Source organism: Parasteatoda tepidariorum, chromosome 3, assembly GCF_043381705.1.
Source record: "Parasteatoda tepidariorum isolate YZ-2023 chromosome 3, CAS_Ptep_4.0, whole genome shotgun sequence".
In the NCBI taxonomy this organism is placed as follows: Eukaryota; Metazoa; Arthropoda; class Arachnida; order Araneae; family Theridiidae; genus Parasteatoda; species Parasteatoda tepidariorum.
Window position 1 is genome coordinate 3,061,027 of NC_092206.1, and position 27,682 is coordinate 3,088,708.

The 27,682-nt window shown below is 28.1% G+C and overlaps 1 protein-coding gene across 1 annotated transcript; it reads left to right on the top strand.

The window, feature by feature from the left end:
- The first annotated feature begins 3,194 nt into the window (after window positions 1–3,194).
- Window positions 3,195–18,802, top strand: LOC107441323 (G patch domain-containing protein 4). The gene is made up of 7 exons (XM_016054538.3): window positions 3,195–3,484; window positions 5,156–5,229; window positions 6,416–6,508; window positions 9,345–9,428; window positions 12,289–12,368; window positions 14,363–14,404; window positions 18,642–18,802. The coding sequence occupies exons 1-7, from the start codon at window positions 3,406–3,408 to the stop codon at window positions 18,718–18,720; spliced, it is 531 nt and encodes a 176-aa protein (XP_015910024.1). The 5' UTR covers window positions 3,195–3,405; the 3' UTR covers window positions 18,721–18,802.
- Window positions 18,803–27,682: the final 8,880 nt, after the last annotated feature.

Below are 27,682 nucleotides of genomic sequence, written 5' to 3' on the forward strand. Positions count from 1 at the left end.
ATCTATGCAGTAACCCGATCCCCGTATAAAAGTGGTTCAACGGATAAGACCGCGTGCTAGTGACTTACGCCTCAAGCGGAGGGGTGCAGGTTCGAACCCCGGCAGAGGTCAATTTTTCTAATTTTTAAATTTTTTTCTTTCTTTTTTTCCCTTATATTTTTTATTTAAGCTATATATTCGTGGAAGCAACGTGTGAGTCGTGGTATGGTTGATAGCGCCATGATAAAGAAATTTGTAGATTTGGTTGTTAGGGGTTCGGTCCTGGAAACGGATTAATTTTTAGTTTTTTTTTCTAGCTACTTTATTTTATTTTTTAAAACTTATTTGTCGATATTTCAACGTGAATAAAGTGTTATATATATAAAAATAATTATTTTTCTTTCGGATAGAGTGAATATTAGCTAAAAAAGGAATAAATATCGACTCCGGAGCTACGCATACGACTCTCTCCGTAACTCCCTCTAATATTAACTTATAATTTTCAAACTCTGCCAGTAATTAGAGTTTTATATACCAAACAATCGTACCAAAGATAATTTTTATACACTAATTAGGGAACACATAATGGGCCAAAATAGATTTTGTTAATTAACCGGAAGGAACTTCATTAAGCTACATATTTGTGGAAGCAACGTGTGTGTCGTGGTGAGGTTGTTAGAGCCATGGGTAAAGAAGTTTGTAGACCCTGTGGTCAGGGGTTCGGTGCTGATCGGACATTAATTTTTAATTTTTTTTTCTTTTCTTTCTTGTTTATCATTTTTTACATTTCATTTTTCGATATTTCAACGTGAATAAATGTTCGCTTCATAAAAATAATTCTTCTTCTTTGGGAAGTAGGAAATATTAGCAAAAAAACGGATTAACTTCGACTCCGGAGCTATGCACACGACTCACTCCGTAACTCCCTTTAATATTAACTTATAATTTTGAAACTCTGCCTTAAATTAGAGTTTTATATACCAAGCAGTCGTACCAGAGATAATTTTTATAGACTAATTAGAGAGCACATAATGGGCCAAAATAGATTTTGTTAATTAACCGGAAGAAAGTTCTTTAAGCTATATATTCGTGGACGCAACGTGTGAGTCATGGTATGGTTGTTAGCGCCATGATAAGGAAGTTTGTAGACTCGGTGGTTAGGGTTTCGGTCCTGGTAACGGATTAATTTTTAGTTTTTTTTTTCTAGCTACTTTATTTTATTTTTTAAAACTTATTTTTCGATATTTCAACGTGAATAAAGTGTTATATATATAAAAAATAATTATTTTTCTTTCGGATAGAGTGAATATTAGCTAAAAAAGGAATAAATATTGACTCCGGAGCTACGCATACGACTCACTCCGTAACTCCCTCTAATATTAACTTATAATTTTTGAAACTCTGCCAGTAATTAGAGTTTTATATACCAAACAATCGTACCAAAGATAATTTTTATACATTAATTAGGGAGCACATAATGGGCCAAAATAGATTTTGTTAATTAACCGGAAGGAACTTCTTTAATATTAAGCTATAATTTTCAAACTGGGACCGAAAGTTGGCCTCTTTGAGCCGAACCTATCTACCTACCAATGAAAATTTTTATAGATGAATTAGGGGAGCTGAAATAGCTTCTTAACATTTTGAATCAATGAACTGCCCTAAGTAATTGCAGCGGGAAAAATAATTTAAATGTGAATGAAGAATTTAAAACCAACTGATGTAAAAACAACGCGTCTTAGGATCCTCGTAGATATTCATAAATGTATAAATTTAATTTGTGCTGTGTAAGAGTAACACTAAGTATGCCCAGCGATAACAACGTGGATCGATTTAAACGTGGAGGGGTTTAAAACTTCCCTTTTTTTTTAAATGATCTACAGAATATTCTTTTCAAAATTCGATTCAGAAAATTATATAATGATTGGAAGCTGACCAAGTGGACCTACGTATAGGCGTATTCTCTAATCAAAATGAAAACCTAAGCAGAAGATTTGTTAATAATTTTGAGATGAGTCATTACAACTAATAATTATGTTTTTGTTCCTAGAGAGAATGTGCCTCAACATATACCCCTATATATATCTAAATTATCTAATCGATAAAAAAGTCGTTTGGCTGGATAAATCAATACCTTAATTGCAAATTCATCCATTGCTTTAATTTGCAGTCTTAACGAATGTCCCGCTTTTTTCCTCTGTTCTATGCGAATCTATTTCATTGTTGACACATGTGTTAATAACAATAATAATAGAAAAAAAAAATGGTTGAAAATTGTGTCCCTTACACGATTTGAATAGTATTTAAGAACGTCAATTATCTAGGTTTTTTTTAAACCGGTTTAAGAAATACAAACTATTTGCAAAAAGAATATGCGCAAATAAACGAGTGAGTCATGGTGGTTCAGGGTACAGAGAACTCGCCTACCGGGGAAGTGCCTACCGTTTTAAACTTCTCGGTGCTCATAATTTTAAAAATGTGCCATGCTCAGAACTAAATCTCTTCCGACAAATGTGATTTTACCATGGAGATTAGAGTATGGATTTTACACAAGTGTAAATTTATACTGTTGTTGTTGTTGTTGTTAATTTACGTCGCACTAGGCTGCACAATGGGCTATTGGCGACGGTCTGGGAAACATCCCGGAGGATGATCCGAAGACAGGCCATCACAATTTTGATCCTCTGCGGAGGGGATGGCACCCCCGCTTCGGTAGCCCGACGACCTGCGCGCGAAGTCGAGCACTTTACGGTAGCACAGTTTAACGAGGACCAATACCGCACACCCTCGGTCCCTACGCAGACTGATCCAAGTGGTCACCCACCCGCACACTGACCGTAGCCAGTGATGCTTGACTTCGGTGATCTGCTGAGAACCGTGTCTTAACGATCAGTCCACTGCGGGACATAAATTTATATAAAACGCACACTGCTCGTATTGCGGGGCTATCAACAGAAGTGATGACTTCCTCCTGGAATGTCCCTTACTCCTGAACGTTCGAAAGGAACTTTACCAGTTCTTATTGCTTCTGAATCCAACATATATGCCGATATTGTGCTTTTAATCCTCGGACTAAACTCGAATCCCTCAACAATTTCTTCCAAGCCACAAACCGCTTCTGACTTATTACTCCAACCCCCGGTTATCTATTTAACCTTAATTCTAAACTCCATTAATGGAAATACAAAGCTATAAGCTAATGCAAAAAGCTCGTCGCATTCTTCTACAATCGAACTACAGCACCTAAATATTTGTCTTTCGGAAGCTTTGTTGTTGTTATTGTTTTTAGTTAAATTAAACTTAGAATAACATTGTAAATGCTTTGAAGAACGTTGTATAAGTTTAATTAAATATAACGCATAATCTATATTGTTAATTTATTCAATATTTAAGCAGATTGGACGTCTTCATAAACTCTTAAAAACTATGAATTTAAAGTTAGAAAATTCCTGTAATGTTAGTAATTTTGCACGTAAACAGCTCGAAAAATATGGATGGTCAGAAGGTGATGTATTGCCATTTTTTTAAAAAAAAATTATTTTAATGGACCGATAAAACTTTTATGCATTTCATAATTTATATAGAAGTATACTAGGATCATAATATTCATCCAGAGGCGATTATTAAGAATCAGAACTATTTAAAATAAATTCAAATTTGACTAACAGCTATTTAAAAATAAAAAAACAAACTGAGGTTGAAAAATAGAAAAAAAAATATATCCTCATAATTCTTGAAACAAAACTTAATTACTGAGAATAATATTTTACAGAAAAGACGTATTCATAAAATGCTAAAAAAGGGTGTAGTTCTTCAGAAACGCATGTAAATGTTGTAGGTTGTTATGAGTTAGAGGGGGCGATTTCCGTAATGTGATCTGTGGCTGAATAAGATCTGTGGCAATTCTTGGAAACTTCCGGGCAGTGGCCCGCGAGAAACTAGAAAAATTCACAGAGAAGGACCAACTCAGAAAGTATAACTCATAGCCACCCCCTGGCAAACATCTACATGTTTTTTTAAAAAAACATTTGCAAGCAGTAAAATCTCGATTAACCGAGGCAATAACGAAGTCTAATTTTTTTTCTCCTTTCCAAAATGAGCTTGGAAAAAATTCTACACATTTTAGTTCGTTGTCCGTATTACAGGCACTTCTTCCCCACAAAAGCCCTCAACTTTCAAGAAATATTACACTGAGAAGACAACATCTATGAATGCTGTGTTAACAGTGGTCATGTGACCCTATTGAATACCAGTTGATCTCCTTTTTAAATCTTTTTAGCTGTGAAACATAAGTTCATATATGTTTATTTTTATCATTTAAAAAACGTTCTATTGCTTTTAGTTTAAAAGTAGTTAAATTCGCAAGCAGGGAAGGTTTTTATACATGGTTTCTATTAACCGAGATATCCAATATCCGAGGTACTAGCGGTCCCAATTGGCTCGGATAATCGAGGTCTTACTGTATTGCGATAATTGTGCTACAGATCAGTATACAGAAATCGCTGTGTCATTATAAAAATGTCTATTGAAACCAATGCTTTATAAAAAATGAAATAGGTAGATGGAAAACAAAACAAAAATTCTTAATGTTTTAAAGAAAAATGTAATGTTAAAATATAACCCATAAAAAATAATATTCACCAGAAACATTGTGTTATAATGAAATTCTTAATAAAAAATAGAAGCAGGAAAATAATTGTTCTTAATTCAGAAATATAAGTTTAATGTGGACAATCACTATTTTCTATGTTACCGGTTATTTTTCTTACCTCACAAGAAAAAAGTGACAATAAAAGAAAAAAAATATTAAAAACTCTTAGTTAAAATGTTTCTACTAAAGGTGAAGCAGAATAACAGCACAGACGTAACAACAAAAAAAATCTTATTTTTTAAAGTAAAAAGTGTTAAAAAAAAAAAACCACAACCTTAATTTGCCTAAATATAATTTTAAAGAAAATCAGCAATGTTAAACTTATAGTTTAGTATTTGTTACATCCCTAATTCTAAGCATTTCTTAATTTCTGTATACTAAGTTTTTACTAAAAAAATATTTCGTGATTATCAGAATTATATTAAGTTTTGTCCTATTTTACACTCAGTTGAGTTGTGGCATTAAACAAAATTTTGTTTTATTTACATTCTTCAATTTGACTATTAATCTTTCCTCTTTTTTTAGGCAAAGGTTTAGGTAAAGATGGAAATGGAATAACAAAGCCAATAAAAGTTTCAATCAAGTTAGATAACCAAGGGGTTAGTTCAAATTCAACAATAAATTATCTCTATTCATTTTATGATGTTTATTTTTATATGCATGTTATTATTTCTCCCATATATGTGTCTATGTATTACAATGTTCATTTTGTACATTATACTCTTTCCTACATCATTTACATACTGTTGCTCAGTGGAAATTGCCATATGGATAACATTAAAATATTCTGGATTTTACCCTTGTAAAACAAATTCTCCTTTGAACATTTTTCTAACAGATAAAAATAATTTTTGACCAAGCTCGCTCTTTTTCTTTTTTATTCATTTATTTAAAAAAAAAAATTTTTATTAACTGTTTGTAGCTTTTTTGACGTTCTTTCTGTTCTAGCTTATTGTCCTTTTGTCTGTGAGAAGGGATTTTCCATATGAGTCAAAGTCAGAAAGGTGATGAGATGGGCAAAGCATGAGATTGGTGGTTATAGAAAGTATGGCTACATAAATTGTAAAATTTGCAATGGGATTTTTTAATGAATTTTGGAATTCTTGAATCATCAAAATAACGTTATACACTAAATAACTGGCTAGGTAATTCTTTATTTTTCTTGATTCTGGTGAATTTGATTTTTTTAGCGTTGAACAGTGATGACTAAAATGGGTTTTATAAAGCTTCTCTTGTTTAATTACTTTTCAGTATCCAACAGGAACACTGGCCCTTCGTAATAAAAGAACATATTTGAATAGCTTCCGAAGTTGATAAAACGTATATCAAATCGCCATGTCACATTTCCTTCAATATCTGATTTAATGCTTGCTTTAGATGGTTGTCATGAAAATGAGAAAAAAATTTCGGGGGATATACCCGCAAGTGTTCAAGAGTTGAAAAGCATACTTTTGAACCCAATCCAGAAGACAATGGAACTAATCCATATTTGCTGTACAATTCGAGCATAGCAATGATGATTACCTTATTAATCTATTAAATTTTAGTTCCCTATTTCTTATAACTATTTTTGTTATACTACCTCTACATCACTTCTTTAAATTATTTGCTTAAAATTATTTTAGCTTAATAAAATTGAAATTATTATTTGCTTAAAATTATTTAAAAAAAACTATTTTTGATTAAAATATTGAAATTTTTTATTGAAAGATTTTGTATAATTTTTTTGTTAATTTTTTGTTTGAGAGTAAAATATTGTATTGATAAAATTCTTGAAATTTACAGATAGGACACAATTGTCTCGATGCTTGGACTTCAATGTGGTGGTGTGACGCTTTTAATGCCGCATCTAAAAGAATCAAAGTTATAGAAACTGAAGTAAAATTCATTTTCAGATTCTTTATTTGTAAATTATGTACACAATTATTTTTGATATATTTTTAAATGTTACTGATAATTTTTTATTAATGAACGAAAATGCAGAGTTAATAAGTATTTAACTAATTTCCAATTTATTATTGTTCAATGTGTCTCTTTGTAATTTTTCGTTGTTAAAAAACATTAAATGTCAATTTGTGTATTTATTAGTTTGAATTCCTAAAGTTTATGAGAGAGATCTTTAATTTAAAAAAATTCCTACTATTTCCATATATTTTGATTTCTTATAATTTTTAACCTATGCTCATTTATTCAAGAATTGTGCAAAATCAAACAAATTTCTTTTCTTATATAAACTTTACTTTACAAAACTATTTTTAAAAAATTAATTTTATTAAAACAAAGATGATTGTGCTCCGGAAAAATCCCCAATTTTTCGCTTACTGCGATCCGGAAGTTTCCGGACATCTAAGGTTCAGAAGTTGCAAGAAATCATCGATCACATTTATGTATTGAAATTCTTGTATATTTTATTTAAAAATATTAGAACTAGAATTTATACTTGTCATCTCTTTTATTTGGAAATTTTTTTTTTTTTGGTAGCATAATAATTGTGATTAGAGATAAAAGTAAACTTATACATAATTATTCATTTAAATTATGTTGCATATAATTTATTTAGAATTTCATGTTATCACTGATTTACTTGGCATCTCTTTTATTTGGAAATTTTTTTTTTTGGTAGCATAATAATTGTGATTAGAGATAAAAGTAAACTTATACATAATTATTCATTTAAATTATGCTGCATATAATTTATTTAGAGTTTCATGTTATCACTGATTTAAATTTATAAGCACATTAATTATTGCGTCATTAATAATTTTACTCAAGACATTTTCAGGATTTTTGTGTTGGGCTCACAATCACACCTGTTAAGTGGAAAAGAAAGAAAAAAGTTAAAATTTTTGTCTAAATTTGGAAGGAAAAAAATACTTTGTTCTGAGGGACTGTGAAGTTTATATGTACATGAATATTTCCAATAAGTCATGAGTATAATGTATTCCCTAATAAGTAAATTAATTATAATTTACAAAAAATATAAATGTTTGTTTAAATGAGTTAATTTTTTAAATCAATATAAAGGGTTTAGTTTAGTTAACCTCAATATTTAGTACTGTTATTAGAATAAATTTCCAATTACGGGTTATTTTATTTTAATATAATAGTTTAGAAGGTCAACATTCTTTTCTATACAGCTGAGCATCTTCAACTTAACAAAAGAACTTCCAACTTAACAAAACTTTCAACTTAACAAAAGAACAGTTTCAAATTTCTGTCTTATTTATACATGACTGATAAATGAACTTGGAGTACTGATGGCTTCAAAACTATTTTTTTTTTTTTTGTTATCTCTTGCTTTGGAAAAAAGAAAAGTTAAAATGGAAGTAAATGAAATCTGATTTTGCATGTAAAGAATAAGATAACTGTTAAGTGTTTTTTTATAAGATAATTGTTTTTTGTTGTTATATTTTCAATAATTAAACAAATTTAGTTATTGGATGAATTGCAATTTGACAAATTTTTATTCATATTTATTTATTATTTTATACTTCAAAATTTGGGTTTTTGACAGTAATTTTAAAAATAGAAAGTTTTATTTTAAAATAATTCAAAAGCATAATTGATGGAAAACTTGTAATTTTAACTCTATGTTAATTTAAATATGCTTCATATTTATAATAGCTAATAATTATCCTTATGCCAGAATTTTGTGTTTTTAACAATTGTCAAAAACTATGTTAAAAGGTTTTTTTTTCGGCATGAGGGTTAAAATCGGATGAAACTGTTAATTGCCAAAAACTTGTCAACCCTGCCCAATTAAGATATTTTTTTAAAGTGCTTAAAAATACTTTTTGAGTGCTTGAAAAGTGCTTAAAAGGTGAATAATTTGGTTTTGTTAAATAATTTGGCTATGCACCCTGTAACTGTTACATTGCTCTCTTAAAAGTTATGTATTTATATTTTTTATAAGTAGTGTATTTTCTATGTGTTGTCTAAAGATCAACAATGTAAACAAATAATAATTAACAATAGTAAATTTGGTGAGCATACACAAGTAATTTTAGGAAAAACTATGAATTGCACAAAAATTTTTCAAGAATTCTGTTTTAAAATTGTAATAATAATTAAATATATAAAATATAAAGTTTACAATAGGTATTATATAAACTTATTGCAAACTATAATGTTAACAAAACTATTTCTTAATAATTTATACTTTTATGAAGAAGAAATGACAATATACTACTTATAACTTTATTAATTAAAGATTTTGTTGTTATTAGTATTATCAATGCAATTTATTTACTTACTACAACTTTCATTATTTATTTGAACTAATTTACTTGTAGTTTATTGTTAATAAAACTGCATCTCATTTTTTCTTTTTTTAAATTAATTTTTTTAATAATTCATTTACAAAGGCATATTTTTAAGAATAAGACAATCACTTTTTAATTTGTAGGGATGTAAAGAAAATTGAATATTAATCAAAAAATTGGTTTAGTGCGGTAAAAGAATAATTTTTAGAGATCAGAACTTTCCTTTGAACTGTACCATCCAGTAGATAAAAATTATGTGAAGAAGAGTCTAAATAGTCATAATTTTTTTCTTGATTGACCCTTGAAATTCAAATTTTATTCATGTTTCAATTTTAAATTCAATTTTATTAAAAGATTTTGTACATTTTTCTGATCTTTTTAGCAATTGTTGACAATCAGAAATGTTTAAATAGCTTATGTTTAATTGTAGATTTTACTTTTTCCTCCCTTAGAAAGGTGTGTGCATAAAAAGTGAAAAGTCTCAAACAAATGATTCACAGACTTCTTTAAGACATGCCAAGAAAAAGTTTGTAAGAGTAAGGCATTGTTTTATTATTCCTTTTTTGAATTAATATGACGTGTTTAGTAGTTCAGGTGGCGTGTTTCTGTAGGGCTGAGGTACGGACCAAATAACACAATGCAGCGAAACAGATACTTTTTTTTTAAATACAACAAATAACATTAATAATCACATGACAGTAAAAACTCCCCCTTTACCTATATATTGTCCACCAGACATATACAGTGTTGTTAAACAAATTAATTATTACCTTTATGCATTTGATTTTCTTAAAATAAATTTTGTCTTCAGAATGCATAGATATAAAAGTATGATTTTTTCCCTTGTGATATATATTTTAGAAAAACTTTGAGTGTTAGTAAGACATTTTTCACCTCTATAATTTCACTATTGTAAATTTTTGTGGGTATCATTAAACTAAATTGATATGTCACAGCATTCAATAACGCTACTCCATAACTGCCAATTCTACTGGATTTTCCAGTAGACTACTGCATTTTGCCAGTTTCCCCTGGTTTAATGAAATTTTTCCTGGTTTTTGTACATTTTAGAAAATTCCCTAAAATTTAGTAAGTTACCTAAAAAAAAATTCCCTATTGAAATAGAATTTTTGTACAGATTATGTATTGCTTGCTTGTTTGAATATTTGAATAAGTACTACTAATACATAATGAAGCAAAGCTCATTTATGGAAATCAGTTCATTACTTTTTTTGTTCAAAATGTTCTGTTTATTTTTATTCAGAACTCTCTTTTTAAATTAATTTAAAAAATCTTTTAACTATCTTTGATGAATTAAATGCCTATTAATATTCAAAATTATGAGTAAACTTAACATTCCAAGTGTAATTAATGACAATCATAGCTGGAAATATTGCAGTTTCTCTATTTTGATGGCTATAAAAATTCCTAAAATTCCCTATGTTTAAAATATTTAGCTACAGCTATACTACTCTATAATGGCAGACCGCATGTTCACTCAAATAGGTGTAAATAAAACCTAAAATGTAAATAATAAATAGGAATTTAGGAATGTCAGTTGCTCAGCCAGTCAACATTGTCGAATGCCTATGCGTTGAAATATAGAAAAGTTTGATGTTTACAATTCTGATAAAATAAACTATTTTAGAACAAAATAGCAGTTTAAAAATAAAATGGAAATCAAGAAAACCGAAACAGCATTTTCTCGTTGTCGTTTGTCTGGGCAACAATGGATAATTTTTTTCATGGCAGCCCAAATCAAATTTTAGTTGTCCTGGATCAAACACCACTGTTAATTTTCAGCCCTTCTTAATTTTATTATTTGACCTTTTAAAAAATACTATGACTAAATGGCAATGAATTAACAATTCTAGAAATCAATCTCTACAAAGTTGAAAAGATTTTACAAAAATAAATAAAAGATAATAAACAAAAGATAATAAACAAGTAATAAATATATGGAAAAATTTAAGAGTTCAATAAAGTTTAATTTTCATACTTTTTTAGAACTTTTAAATATTTTGATTATAATTTGATTAGTTACTTCTTGTAATGTACTTTAAATGTAAACTGGTGAAGTAGTAAGCACTTTATTTTGCATGCATGTGTAATGAGTGATATAGGTTTACAAAATTTGTAAATGATTATTACCATTGCCACTGTTATTCAATTTGTTGTTTAATTGGGAGTGACAATACAGTAATAAGAAATGACTTTTTATGTAGATATAAATTAATGTTTAATTTTTCATGAAAAGTTCAGACAATAAATACAAGTCATTATCATTTAAAATGTAATAATTGTTCTACTTGAAAAAAAATCTCTAAATGTTTTTTTCCCTCAAAATTGCCAATTATCAAATAAATGCAAATAGTAAATTTTGATTAAAGAATTTTTAAAGTAAATGTTTTTTCCTTTTTACTTCTGTTGAAGATTATTTTTGTTCTATGAAAAAGAATTAGTTTTTGTTATTGTTTACATTATTATTTTTTCTTTTAAATTAATCAAAAACAAAATACAAAACTTTAAAAGTTGTAATAATAATAATGATAAAAAAACTATAATAGTAATTTTTTCTCTCCATCCATTTTCTTGTCTTATGTAAAAGTTTAAAAAATTGAACTTGATTTAAGTGTGAGTAAACAAGAAAAATTCAGAACACTAAAGTATATTTAAGCAGTTGAAAACCAACTTCTTATCAACATTTCACCAAAATCCGGATTTCCTAATTTTTCGCTAACAGTGATCCGGAGATCGAAGGTCCAGAAGTTTAAAAAAATCATTGATCACAGAAGTTTCCAGAAAACAAATTTTCAAAGGTGGAACTTAAAAACACAGTTTATTTTATTTGCTTTGCTTGAGAGCCAGAGAGATACTTTATAAGCTTATATTCATGATTAATATTCATTTTTTATCAGTAAATAGTTGTTATAATCATAAACTCAAAAGAGAAAGACATATTTGTAAATTTTAATTACTTCTCCAGGTTATCATAGGTATGTGTAAATGGTATAGGTATGTGTAAAATTTTAAATATATTTTAAGTAAACTAAGAAATATTGAAAGAAAGGATAAAAAAAACCTTGTAAATTTTTTTTTTTAAACTCAAGAAATTTTCTGAAATTTTGAATTGGGCTCACAATCACCGCTGCACATCTTAACACATCTCGCTGAAAACATTTTTTACGAAATCATCAATATTTTTAAGGTACATTCAAACAAAGCAGTTTTATGTCATTGTGTCAATGAAACTAAAGGAGCTGAAAAATTTATCATTTTTGTCGCAGAAAAATAAACGTAACTCCCTTACTGTCAAACTAAATATACTTTTTTTTGTTCATTCCTAATATATGCTTATCTTGAATATGTAAATAATAATTGCTTCGTCTTTTGTAGGCAGGAGCAAATGCAGATAAAGAGGAAATTTTTGATGTGACCACTAATACTTTAATTCCTAACTTTTCAAATTGTTCAAGGTAAAATTCCTTTTTTTTTAAATTTTTTTTTTTAGAATTTTTAATTATTTGCATTCATTTGCTAGTGATCAATTAATTAAAGTTTCTTTCTCTAAGTTTAATATTTTGCAGTTTTTATCAAGTTTTTAAAGCTCTCTCTTTAGAAACACAATTTATAGTCATCTATCTATTTATAAATGAACATCTATTTGTGTGTCCTTTAAAGACTCCGAAACAATCTGACGAAAAGTAATAAAATTAGGCATACAGATAGTTTGAAGCACGGGAAGGGTCACATAAGATCATTCAACACCAAACTATTTGAGCAAGATGGTTAACAACTAAATGGAATTTTCTGATTGGTTAAGCATTTGCCAAATTTTAATTTTAATTGTAGACCATTGTATTTTTTAATTATTTTAAAGACAACGTCAGTGATATTTGCTAGCTTATAACTTTATTTGATCAAAAAAAGAGTTTATTTCATGTCCTTTATTATTTTAATTTTGTTTGGTGTTATGTCAGATAAATTCATTGAACAACATTAACATGCAGCATGCATGGACTATGTCACAAAATTAGTTTTTCTTAAGTTATCTGATATCACATGTTTATCTTGTTTATTGTAATTCTTTTAAAACTTGTTTCTATAAAAGTAATTAATAGTAAAGGTACTTGAGGCACTAGAGGAACCGTAAAAAATTGCCATGCTATTATTGATGACAAGGTTAATTGAAATATATATATATAAAACAAAAATAGCTTTTGTACTGAAAAGCAAAGTTAATGAAAAAAAATGATGATAATGAAGATATTTGTTTTGGGGCACCATTAAGAATTGCCATATTATTATTGATACCGATGCTTAATTTATATTGATGATAAGTATAATTGAAATAAAAAATAAGCTAAGTCCTGCAAACCAAAGTTAATGGTGAAAGAGTTGAGGAAAATTTGTTTTGGGCAATCGTAGAAAATCTCCATACACAGATGGCGCTTAATTAATTTTGGAAATATGTATTATTGGTGCCGCTCTGATAGGAATTCTGCAACAGGTTTTCTGTAGTGTTAGATATTTTTTCCAATGACATCAAAGATAGTGTATTACTATTTTAATGTATTAGAATTGAAAGTACTTTTTCCAATTCTTGTAAATATATTATACAGTTAATTAAAGTTCATATGAGAAAAAGGCTATGCTCCCAAGTTCATACATAAATTCTATTTGCTTTTAAGATTTCGGCTTTAGTTTGCTTCAAAATGACGATAGCGATTACAAATAGCTATAACTATTTTGAAAAAAAAATTATCAATAAAATTTACGCAGAATGTAGAAAGAACTTCAAAATTCTTTATAGATGCATCACAGATTTTCTATTACTTCCCTTGGCTGCACGGACAACATCTAGACGGTAGTCCATTTCACACCATACGTCAACGTTTTCCGCTGAAACAAGTGGCCTTCTGCTACTTTTCCTCTTGTACAAACATCCCATTACTTCAAACATCCTATGCCATCTGTGTATGTTGTTCTCATTTAGTGGTTCTTGATTGTAACGCTAATGAAATTTTTTCTGTACTGTGATAAGGAATGACACTTGTTAATTTCTAACGCACAGAATGCTTTCTGAACGGGACTGGTCATTTTCACTAATGAACTTGTAGATGCTCAGAATTCCGCTTCACTGCACCTTACATAAGGAAATTTTGAAGTTCCATCTATATTCTGTGTTAATCTTATCAATAAATTATTTTTCATTAAATAGTTATAGTTAATGACGAATATAATCAAGAAAAGAGTTTGTCAGAAACTATTTGTTTTATCACGACTATGTAAAGTCTTTGAAAATTATTTTCTCTTTTTTTTTAATGTATAAAGTGCTTAAAAAATTTTTTTTGAGTTCTTAAAAAATTACTTAAAATGTGCTTATTTTTTGAAAAATGCGGCTATGCACCCTTATATATTCTTGATTGTGTTTTTACTCTATATACTAAATGGGTTTATTTTATTTCAGCTTGAATGCTGTAAACATGAAGTACGATAAATTAAAAATCAAGTGAGTACAAATCTATTTTTATAAATATTATAACTTTTTGTTATGTTTTTTTTATGCATGCTTGAATATTTAAATAAGTATTACTGATACATAATGAAGCGAACCTCATTTGTTAAAATCAGTTCAAAACTTTTTTTTGTTCGAAAATTTTCCGTTTAATTTTATTCAGTATTCTCTATTTAAATTCATTAATAAAAATCTTTTAACTGTCTTTGATAAATTGAATGCCTATTACTATTTGAAATTATGAGTAAACATAATTCATAACATTTCAAGTATGTTTACTGTCAATCATAACTGGAAAATATTGCCGTTTTTCTATTTTGATGACTATGAAATTCCCTTTGTGTAAAATATTTAGTACTTTATGCAACAATTATCATGAAGAGTATATTATTTTGCAATATCTACTGGATTTTTTTCCTATCCATGTTGGCAGCTATGGGTTTACTTAAAAACTGTGTATGAAGAATTACCATGTCTGTTTCATTGTGTGCCTTGTCATAAATTATTCAATAACATAAACCATGTCAACTGCTATAACTGTCAGACTATGTTGATTTATGAACCATTGAATAGATTGACCTATTGCTTGGAACCATTGACTTAATTTCTTATGTGTTTGCATGCATGCTCTTGACCTCTATTGCAGAATTTTTTGGGGTTTTCTGGGACAAACTTCTCTAGCACAAATATTTTTCTGCAAGATACATTTAATGATAACAAATATTACTAATTTAAGGAAACGTAAGCATTGTGTTGACAAAAGAAAAAGCTATTTGGATTAAATAAGATTTTATGTAATTTTTTAAATGAATATGTAATGTATTTTTATTCTAATATTATGGGCGATATTCTCATATTTTATAGGGAAAAAATACACTAATTATTTTCGCTAAAAATACACTAATTAATAGTTTTAGTAAGTGCTCTGAGTTCTAAGGACCCACAATTTAGAAAGTCTAGTGGAATCACTGAATACTTAGAGATAATGCCTTGCTATGCGTGTTGTATGTTCAACAATTTCTGAAGTTTTAATAATCAAAGCAATAAAATACTCAAACTTTATTCAAATGCAAGGAAGTGAAAGGTTTTAAACAGGAAGCCTCTTTTAAAAATTTTGTGGATGATTTTTTATACATTGAACTTAATATTTTTTTATAATTTAGACCAACTCACATTTTATGCCTTACATTCCTTTTGCTAATGAATTTGACAGTTATTATTTTTTTAAAATTGCTATCCACATGACAATGACCTTGCCTTGTCTGGTTCAATGGGATACCCGCAAGTGATATAGTGTGGGTATCTCAATCCTGATTGGTTGTTGAAATACGGCATTTGTTTATGTTAGCAACTGTTTTTTCCATTCTATTTTGAGTAAGCCAAGCTCAACAAGTTACAATTCTCATAAGTGGTGCGTTCTAAATTCTTTTGCAAAGATTCTTTCTCGAGATTTCAACTACCTAACACAAAAACAGGCATGAAGCCACGCGGAGCATGAACAAACTAATTATGCATCGAAGTTGCCAGGTATGCTAAACAAAAGTACATCCTCTTTACAATATAATACATCAACAAATAATAAATCTAAGTTATGTAAAAGAAGTTGACAAGAAAGAATTATATTTCAACAAATTTGAGGTGCGATGCGGCTCTGCATTTCATCAATTTATCGTTAAACAACATTTTAACTAAAGTAACGAAACTTAGCTCAACTTCAATGCGCCATTTTGCTGATAAATAATAGCTGGTGCTGATGTCATATGTGTGGATAAGGGAGATTTTCTTCTTCTTGAATTGCGAGTACCCAATTATATGTGCTACGTAGGAGGTTGAAGGTATTTTGCATTCATTATATATTAACATCAGTAACAACAAGCACTATGTGCTTTGTTGTTGCCAGGTGTGTTTTAGGGAAACTCTTGTTATTTTTAGTTAGTAAGTACTTTTCAATAAACTTGATTGGAAAATATGTCACTTTGAAAACAAAACTAAAGAAGATAAGTGTTAAAATGATGAGAAATATTCTAAAGTGTGTGCCAAAATTTGTTCATAAAAGAAAAGTCGACGGCCTAAATAATACCCCTGCTCGCGGCACAAACCCTGCAGTGAAAGTAATTAAATTAGGTGGAATGTGATCATTGAGGAAAGTGGTAGTACAGCGCTATCGGGGTATTACAATAACCCAATAGGTTCAAAAGGTCACAGAGTGTGAGGTTTGAACAGATTGGAGAAATTGGTATCACCAAATTTGGAATAAGGGTGAAAACTAAAATGAACCTAATCAAAGATTAAAAGATAAATAATAAGATTATGACATGCTATAACCAAATATAAATATATCATTTAGCACAATTTAGAGATGTTTTTCTTAAGAGAAATTAAACAATTACTCATAACAATAATTATAATTTCTCACCACATACTGGAGAAATAAAAGAAATACCAAAAGGTCACCAAAAGGAGACAAATGAATTCACACATTTCTTTAACTTCACCACAACATTTAATTATGAACAAACTAGCATATTATTTAGTAAAAAAAATATCTTTTGACGCATTTTGTAACACAAGAAAGGCCTTTAATAGAAATGAGTGACAAGAGAATTAAAAAAGAAGGCATTATGCATAAAAATAAAATATAGGCAAACGAAAAATTTAACTGTTGAAAAAAAGAATGTAGAAAGAAAGCTTAAACTTGAGAGGGTCTTTAATGTTAAAGAAACTTAGAGGTATAAATGTAGATATTTAATTTACAAAAATTGATTACGGTCTGTAGATTTACTTAAAATTAAAGGCTAAGAAGAAAAAAAGGATGTAAAAAATGAAATCCGAGAGACGTAAGTCTGCATCTGAGAAAAAGAGGCAGAGTGTACACCCGTTGGTGTCATCAAGCAAGCATGCACCAGAGAGAATGTTGACGTGTTAATGCATCTTAAAAAAATTCTTTAACTGGTGTAGAAACATAAAAGCTTTAGCCAATTAAATTTAAAGAAGGTAGAGTTAGAAAATTAGATGAAAAAAATTGGTTAAGTGAACCCCCCTTCAAAAAATAAATGAAGAAAAAAGAAAGGCAGGATAGAGGGGTATATCTCCCCACAAGAAGTGCAATGATCGTCTTGACCATCGAGGAGAGGGCGAACAGAAAGTTAAAATTAATTTAAACTGCTATTTAAAAAAAAGGGAAATAAATGCAAGGTATAAAAATAAATGCACCTGAAAAGTCATGGATTTCTGTATTGAACAAAATTTGTCATAAAATGTCATGATTTTAATTATTTTTTTAAAAAAATCATGAAAAATCTCATTTTTAAAATGGAATTAACCCCCTAATTTCATGGTGTTCTGAATATCTCAATTTGTAACAAAATTCCCACTCACAGTCATATTTGATTAAAATATAAAATGTTTTCATCATGTTCTTTAAAAAAATGAAAGAAAAAATATAATTTCTGGAGTGAATTATCTTTTAAACTTCTGTGATTTCAGAATTTTTGTTATTATTATTTTATTTTATCAATTTAAAATTTTAGCTGAAGCTAGCCAGTCATTGGCGAATTTTTTTATTCCGAATTGAGAACAGAAAAATCAGGAATATTTCTTTCTTTTCCGATGAACAGTATCTTTAAAATGTAATTCTGCAGAAAAAAAGAAAAAATAATAATTTGCTATTGTAATTTTACTAGCTATTTTATTGTTTCAACTCTTTCTTTATTCTGCTTCTTAAATATAAAATCTATAAATGTGAAGATGCAGAGTATTACAATTTTTGGTTACTCCTATCATTTCAATGAATGTTGTTATAATACTTTAAATTTATTGTTGTGCTTTCTTAAGTCATGAAAAATTCTTGGAATTAGTCATGGGAAATCCTGAAAAGTCATGAATTTGAAAATCTAAAATTTAGCAGATACCCTGTAAATATTTAAGAAAATTGAAAGATTAGATATAATTAAGAATAAATTATTACATTACGCTAAGTGTTCATGTGACATATGCCACAGACAAAAATATATTGTATTTGTGAACAAGGTTTTAAGTTTTTTCAAATTATTTCATTCTGCATTAATAGGATAAAAAAAAAGTTCACTCTCTTGCAGATTTTGGTAAATATAAGTTGTTTTATTTTGCAGTGTGTTAATTCACCAATCTAAGGAAAGTAAAATATTATTTATATTGATTTTTATATCTTTTCTATTACTATTATGTAACTTCTCTTTTCTCTTACTTTTAGGGCACCATTGAAGAGGAGGCATATAAGACTTATGGAACAAGATGCATTGTATGCTCGTAAAACTAAGAAAGAAAATTGATATACATTGAATATAGTATTATTGTTTATTAGCTAATTGTACATGCTATTTAAATTTTATAAAATTGTTTTTCTATTGCAAAGCTTCTGTTTTGTTGTTTCTGTATATTAATTTATGAGAATCAATACCAAGGAGAATCACAAAAACTAGAAATGTTGTAGGCAATGCTCGAATACGCCATCTAGGGAGAAAACCGGTTCCAAGACTTTAGCTCTTTCCTCTTTTCAGTTGTATAGGAATCTACTTCGATGTTTCTTAGCATCTTTCATATTTAATTGTTAAAAATAATGTTTTAAATTTCCATATCGCTTTCTTTTAGGACTATGTTTAATGTAGTTTTTAATTCCATGTAGTTTCCTAACTTAAAAGATTTTAATCTATTTGAAAATCAAGTCAGAAACTGACGTATGTACTTCCTTTTTCTATGACTCTCCACGCGCTAATTGTGAAAGCATGCGCATTGTTGCCTTAGGTAGATTGTTCTGCTGTACTTCAGCCTGTAGCTCATTTTGATTGCCAATAGCAAACTCAATTAATTACCAAATCATTAAAGTGTAATGAAAAAAAAAAACTATTTTCAGGCCTATTTAAGAGCTATTTTTGATGTTGATGAGTAAAAAATTATTAACTGATATAAAATTAAGACAATTTAGTAATATAAAAGTACCATTTCATCCATGTGTATGAACTGCAAGAGATGGGGAGGTGCTCCTTGATATGTATGATAACATTTTCGGAGATGAATTGCTGTGCAATTTCTAATTCTCAAGATGTGCCCCACCTCTCATCCAAATTTGTAACCTTTATCATTAAATAAACCCTAGAAACTGAAGTGGAAAGATATTACCTGATTAGAAACTTCTTTCCCTTCAAAAATATAAATAACAGTCAACATGTTCCAAGCACCTCAAAAATATGGGCACATTTTCAAGACTTGATACATGTGAATGAGAAGAAACAAAAGTGATTTTAAATAAAAAATGTAAAGTTGCATTTGAAAAATAAAGGTGAGAAACAAAACTAGGAAAACCACAATAGACGAGAGAGAAGAAAAAAACCTCAGAGGCCCAGATGGTCAAATCAGGGTAAAATGCATTTCCACTTGCTATGTAGAGGTCGTAAGGAACTAATGGCATAACAAGGGAATCATCTGCATTCATATTGATAAAACAAGATTCCAGGGCATCAAGAAAAGCTGACTTGACTAAGGTGGAAATATGTTCTTTGCTAATTATATTTTTCAGGCAAATGAAGTTCCTAATCAGGTACTTCATTTGTCATGTCTCTGTTAAACGTTTCAAAACTTCTAATAAGGTTAGGGTTAATCCTGGTGACTTGTAATCACATAGTAATGCAGGGTTTTCTGCATTGGCATGTGATATTTCTGAGGAGTTGATTGCAAGAATCGCAGTAACTGTCACAGAAATTCAAGATGAACCTGAATTTTTTTCAGAATAGTTGAAATTACTTTTGTCATAGATGTGAGGTGTGCAAGGAGAAATTCAAAGAATTTCATTTAGTATTAAAAATAGTTATATATAATAGTTATGTAACTATATATGCATGCATAGTTACATATAGTGCCAAATTGGGGGCTCCCTAATGGGCCTAAAATAATTTCCTTTGGCATGATTCTGTAGTACCTTGTAATATAATACCTGGCCAATTTTAAATAATATGGGTTAATATTAAGGGGAGATATATATGTCCATGTATGAATGCTGTATACTCACTTATGAATATTCACTTACCGTCTTTATCTTTATGATGTATATCACTGTTTCAGTATTTCCCATCCTGCATTGCTATATAACTTTGAGCTGTCAGGAAGTACTCTACCCTTCCTATACTACGTTTCATCTTAAGTTGGCACTGCAGGGAATGTAATACTCCGCCTTTGAAAAGTAGTTCTTCGCTGTTTTAGAATTAATTGCAGTTTAAATGCGCATACAAATATAAATAAATGTTGCATAATAAGAAAAGTTTATCTTAAAACATGTATTAGAAGTTTTTCATGTTTAAATGTATTTAACTTATAAATACCTTCTCAGTAAAGTGAATGTACAAAAAAAAGGAGGTGTTTTAGTTTGGCGCTGAATTAGTTTTCAAGGCCAAGGAAATTGCTGTGTTGGCTATACTTTTACACTGGTCAGCCAGCTCTTTCCATTATCCTTGCCTTTGCTTAAGTGTCCTATCTCTAGTGTAGTTCTTATTTCGCTTTCTTTCACTCGCATCGCTTAATTGTTCTTTTTTGTTTTTTATTAGTTTTTAACTGTTAATTGTTTTCACAATGTTAATCTACAATTTGTTGTTTTTTACTAATTATTTATTGTTACCTCGTTTTTTATAGCTATAAATTTTTTTGTGTGCATTAATAGTTAATTTTTTGTTGTGATTCCTTGTTAGATTTTTTTCTTCTTTTTTTGTTGTTAATTACTAAATGTTAGCATGTTTTTTTGTTAGTTTGTATTATTTTGTTACTTATTAATCGATGGCTTCTTTTTTAAGTTATTAATCTTTAGCTTGCTTAAATATATTTCAACAAGCAAATATATTTCAGAAAAAAATTACTTTTACAGTTAAAAAAAAAAAAAAATTTGAATTTTTTATTTATAAAAAAAAGAACAGTAAATATTTACATAAGTATGATATTTTTCATGATCAATAATTTCCTGCTTATTTTGTCTTTTCTTTTCCTCACAAAACGCCAATGTGGGATATGTTAACATTAAATGTACAATAATATACAAAAAATAAGTAGCATATAAAAATAAATATTTAAAACAAAGTATTTACACGCATCTATGCATTTCTTTTTTTTTACTTAGATTAGAGCAAAAAAAAAAAAAACATATATACACCTAAATAAGCAGCAATCCAAATAATCTCTATTAAGGAAGAAAAAAAAGTTCTTTTAATATTTTTTTAAAAATCTTATAGTACTTCATATTAAGAATATTTTCTCAAAGTTTGAACAACATTGCAAGGGAGAAGAGCCTTTGGAAACTCCTCTCATTAGGTTTGAGTAGTTGGCAGCAAATATAGAAAAATAGAGTTTTTGCAAAATTCTATATTTTTTTTAAGTTGGTGGACACTATTCAAATATTAATTCAAAAGTTATTGAAATTTCACACTTATCTTTCAGATAAAATTGACTAGTGATTGAACATGTTTTCTCTGATCCCTAATTATTTCTTGAGGAAGTATAACTGGAATTATTCTCCTATTTTAAGTCACAATATTACTGTATTTTTTGCTAACAGACAAGACAATATTATAAGAGTTTGACTACTACACACTTGATTTTTAAGCATATAGTTCAATGAATTCAATTCAATAGAACTATGTTTTTATGTATGAAAGTAAATTTTTATATTTTGTTTTTAATTACTACTTAGAATACTTTTTAAAACAATTTTTTACATATATTCGGATTTTATAATTATTTTATAAATCCATGTATCTGTTATATATTTAATATTCACTTTAGATTTTTTTTTTGAATTAAAATAAATGAATTTCAATGAACCAATGAGGAAACTGGGTTGTGCAGACATTTTGAGATTTTTGTGGGTGAAACTGACAAAAGTATTTAATTATAATATATTTTGAATATTAATTTTTGTACAAAGAAAAATACAAATGCTTGTACATATTAAAAGTGTTTTGTTCTTTTAAAATGTTAATTACCTAAGGAATTGTGTGTTCTTTTTGTAAAATGTGTTTTTCCAAAATTCGTGTAGTGGTTACTTCACATGATTAATATGATCTGCTGACTAATATTGATTCAGCTAAGTACTATATAATCAACTAAGTGCTATAAATAAGTAAACATAATAAATAATTAAACATAATTCCTCTTAATAAAATAATTTTTTTCCATTAAATGAAAATGAAGAACAGATTTCTTATACGGTAGTTTTTAATTTATTTTTTGAAATATATTTTTACTTAATTGCAGTGTAGTTCAGTTGTTAGTTTTAAATTAATATAAGACAACAGTTTAGTAAACATTATAAAAAAATGTATATTTTTGATTGAAATTATTTTGATTTATATATATTTATGAGCGATAATTTATTTAAACAATCAATTTTATGGCATTATGGATGCCTTATTTAATGGGGCTAGTGTAGTGTGGAAAAAACAAATTGAATTAAAAAAAATATTAACAAAAATACTAATAATGCTAAGAAATAATGAAAATTTTATTTTAAAATGTTTTTTCATTTTAAAATATTTTGTAAGTTTTTAAATCAGTAATTTTTTAAGGAAAATAAGAGAACGCTGAAAAAAATTGGAGAAAATAGGCTTCCCCCCATCCTTTAAAACCTACATTGATGTGGGTTTGAAGGTTTAACTTACTTCGATAAAAACTTATTATCGCACATTTTATAATGTTGGAGAAAATTCTTAACTGTTAATCATTTTACGCGTTATAAATTTGGTTGCGAAAATAATGTATAGGTGGCGTCACTATTTAGTTCTTTTATGTTTTGTATAATATAGAGAGATAGATTATGATATAGAAAGATTTTCTTTACTTAAATTTTGTTTAGATTACAATTCAAAATTTTAATCTATTGTATTGAAAATAATTTATACCTTAAAAAAAAAATTTTTTTTTTACCAAAATATAATAAAAAGTAATAATTTTATTTATTTACTTTTTTTAATCCTTAACATTGAAAAATTGCTCTTATAATATTTTTTTTGTAATGACGTAAATGAGATGTGTAACTTAACATTTTCTTCTTTAATCAGAAATAGTAATTTAAAATTACATATCTTTCCTAGGATAGTTTTTAAAATTTATCAATGAAAAACAGTACAAATTCTTTAAAGATGTGCAAAAAAATATATGTTATTATTATTATTTTTTTTTAAAATTCTGTTACAAAATTTAAAATTATTGAAAATTTTGAAAAAATATTGACAAGAAAAATTGCTCTACTGATAAGAATAGTTAAATTTTTATGCTAATATTTCTTATAACTTCCATGTATCTTAAAATACACACAAAAAAAAGAAAGAAAATTAAACTTTGTTTTATGTAATATGCATTTTAAAATCTACTTTTCCTCTTTTATTGACATTTTACTTAAATAATTTTATAATAATAATTTAATTATGAAATAAATGATAGATTATTGATTGAATGAAGCCTATTACAGGTTTTAAAAGTCATTGTTGGTTAAATAAATAAAGGTCCTTTGTCGTGGACCTTTCCTTAGAACCCTAGGGTTCCGTGGAACACCTTTTATGAACAGCTGTCTTTAAGTATCAGACTGTGTCAAAATCGGCAATTTCTATGTAATGATTTTTATTATTATTATGATTATTTATATTTTAATTTTTGTTCATTAGCTTCCTATTTCTCCTTTGTCCTCCAATCTTTAGAATCGAAGTTATTGTTGTTTCTTTATTTACTGAAACAAGAGTTTATTATAGAATTCTTGAAAACAAGAACAAGAAAACAAGAGTTTATTATAGAATTCTTGAAAACAAGAACAAGAAAACAAGGGTTTATTATAGAATTCTTGAAAACAAGAACAAGAAAACAAGAGTTTTATAGAATTCTTGAAAAGTTTGTATGTAGGTTTTGTATAATGTTAACTATGTTTTGAACTTAAAGCTAAGGTTTGAGTGTGAATTTATTATCTTTTATTGTACTTTAACTAAGAATGTACTTTAATTGCAAATGCAGTGGCACTTAACTAGACCTAGTATACATTTCGGACATTTACCAAAGTGACTGTTTGATTGTCAACATTCACTGGTGGAAGTCAACAACCAGCAATTTCGGTCATTCACAGTAACATGGTAATATGCATTCTAAACTAATGATGTTATTGTTGGCGTAGGTCATTAAGACAAGGAGTGCGATTGTTCTTGTTTTCCAGTGGCGCCATCTATGATTAAGAATTCGACTTCTGTTACACCAATAGGTCACACCTGCCACCCACGGATCGTAATTTTGATCTGAACCAGAAAACGATCCATCTCCAATTCAATGACCCCCAGAGGTATAATTTGCAATGAAAACATGGAGGACTTTGTGACTCGGCAGATTTAACGTGCACCAGTCACCATTTACTACACGCATTCAAACTTCCGTTCTCATAGACGTGAGTCCGGGGTCCTACCAACCAGGCTATCCAGGCCCAGAAATTTTCTTTAAAAAATCAATACTGAATAGTTTATTTAATTCTCTTTGTATATCTGAAATGTTTCAAAAAATTTGCATTAAAGCACAAAAAAAAGAAGAAAAAATATTTTAATGTTAATTATTAAAATTGTTGCAGAGTTGATGGCTATCATAAAATTTTTTTTTAGTTTATTTACTCAAATTTGCCTCAATTTTTTAAAAAGAAAACAAAACATTTTATCTTTAGATACATTTTTAAAATTTACTTTCGATTTAAAATTTTAGGACCCCTGCCAATTAAAAATAAAACTGTAAAAAAGAAATTATGTCGAACAACAGTCGGATAAAATAAACACTATTTTTAATCAGCTACTTTAAATTTTGCAAATTTTAAAGATAAAGCAAATCAATTTATTGAGGACGTGCATTCCAGGAAAAACAATTCGTATGGATTTTCTTGCCTAAATTTCTGGATTAAAATTTTAAACCCCGAGATGAGTAAAATTATTTCTAAATGTTTACGTTTTAACCCTCAGCACATTGCAGTTAGATATTGCGCTGAGTTAGACATTGCAGTATTTACAAATACGTAACTCGATTTGCATAATAAAGTTAATTTACATAATCAAAATTGTGAATAGTTTTAATTTTTTTTTTCAAGTTATTAGTGCCGATATAATATTAAATGTTTATTATTTTTTTTATAACAGTTATGTTCAATTTATTTGGTTGAATTTTCTCTTCCTTGAAGGCAATCTAGCTAACACTCTTTTTCCAAAGTTGTAATTTCTACATCAAACTATTATAAACGGATACCTTTATGAATTTCGAAATTTATTAAATGTAACAAATAAAAACGCCACACCACAATTTTCATGTCGATATAATTCCTTGTGTTTTTCAACATAAACGCGCTTTTGATTCATTTGATACTCGAGAAAAAAATTAATAAAATACACAGGGTGACAAGTGAACTTAACAAAATTTGATACCAAATATTTTTTATTTATTTTAAAAGTATTGGAAATGTTTATGTTTATTGTAAGTCCAAGGGGCCAGTCAAATATGCATGTCTGTAACGGGACAGGGGGTTTGCGAGTTGCTGACAAAGGGGGGAGAAATTGTATGAGCATTATTTTTAATACTTTTTCTTAAAATTCTAAAAAAAAAGTTACAAAAAATATTAAATTTGGAAGCATTTTAAATTAGAATTAAATTTGGAGAAAATATTGAAAAAGCATTTTTTTCTAAGAGTTATAAGAGTCAAGGGTTATTATAACCACTGAGGGAAAACGCAAAAGATTTCTAAACAGAATTTTCTACTGAATTATTTAAGAAATTAATTAAAACATCCCATGCAGCATAAAAGGGCAGATAAACGTTAAAAATACGTTAGTTCGCTATAGGGTTTTAGACTTAACGTTAAAATTACGTTAATTTTAGGTCATGATTTACACCCTTAGTTCATTTGTTAAAACGTATAGGTTGAAATAACGGTATTTTAACGTTATTAATTTTCCCCTTAAATATTTCCTTAAAAAAAACGTATTAAAAATATGATGTTTTAACATGCACTTTTTACCCCTTTTTTGAACCAAGAAAGTTTCTTTTACGTCTCTCTTAAATTCGAATGAACTGAGCATTGTGGATTTTTATTTCAATTTATTTTTTAAATACTTATATTCCTCCCCCCCCCCTCAAGATTTATATAAATCTTGTTTACTTTTTAGCAAAGTTACAGCTTTTATTTGAATTTAATCCGAAAATTATGAAATTGTTGTAGATAACTGCATTAGCCAGTCAAAGCAAAGCGAAATCAAGTTGGGGAAGGTGATGCGATTTTTTTACGTAAGCATGGGGAGGATTTGTGCTGTGCTTACTTTGCTGATGGCGGAGGAGGGAAAATACAAAATTAACCGATAATATGCTTACGTAATGTTTAAATAGCCCTTAAGTGCACATCCAAACATATTTGTATGAATGTTGGTTGTGTTTTCGATCAGACGAGAAACAATGTAAATTTGATGATTTTCTTAAAATGTCGAAATAGTTTCTTAATAAAAGGTTTCAATAGCATACAGAGGTGCCCCCTCCCCTGCAAGTGCGCTCTATCTTAGACATACCATGAAAATTTAAAATTATGACATGAAGCACAAAACACTGAGGTGAAGAATTATTCGAATATTTATAAAAAAAACATAATTTTATTTCAATTTCAGGCTACAGTGGACATCCAAAATCGGGAAAATCACTTGAAAAATCAATTATCTAATTTTTACCATTTTATAATAATTAAATGATTTAAAAAAGCATAATAATCATTGAAATTATAAGAATTTGTAAAACATTTGATAATATTAGTGTTATTTTGCTTTTTTTATTACAAAAGCTTGTTTTTGTGCAGTGTTTTTCAAAACAAAAATTTTGCATGGAACTGTGAATTGAAATAGTTCCTTGCGCTGTGTAATTTTGATATTATTCCATTAAACTTTTTTGACACAATCTCTAGATCAATGAAAAAACGTGTAGAGAAAAAAAAATTTCTAAATAGGATGTCACAAATTTTATAGTCATTTCAATGTGCCAAAATGTTCATTCGATTTTCCTGGGTTTTTTTTTTCTTCCGAAACTTGCTTTTTTTACTCTGTACGAAAATTAGTAGATAAATGTGTAAATTTTTCCCCAGGAATTTGAAGAGAAATGTAAATAGAGTTGAAATTAACAAATAATTTTTGAATTTAAGAAGAAAAAAAATTAGGCCAAGGAGCTTATTTAAACTTAAATAAATCGACAATTTCTTAGACATTTTTTTAC

What these genes read in the sequence shown, in the direction of transcription:
- LOC107441323 (XM_016054538.3), top strand. Translation starts at nt 3,406, where the DNA reads ATGAATTTAAAGTTAGAAAATTCCTGTAATGTTAGTAATTTTGCACGT. An exon ending in TCAAGTTAGATAACCAAGGG is followed by an intron (nt 5,230 to 6,415) that starts GTTAGTTCAAAT and finishes TGAAATTTACAG; the next exon opens with ATAGGACACAATTGTCTCGA. An exon ending in CCAAGAAAAAGTTTGTAAGA is followed by an intron (nt 9,429 to 12,288) that starts GTAAGGCATTGT and finishes CGTCTTTTGTAG; the next exon opens with GCAGGAGCAAATGCAGATAA.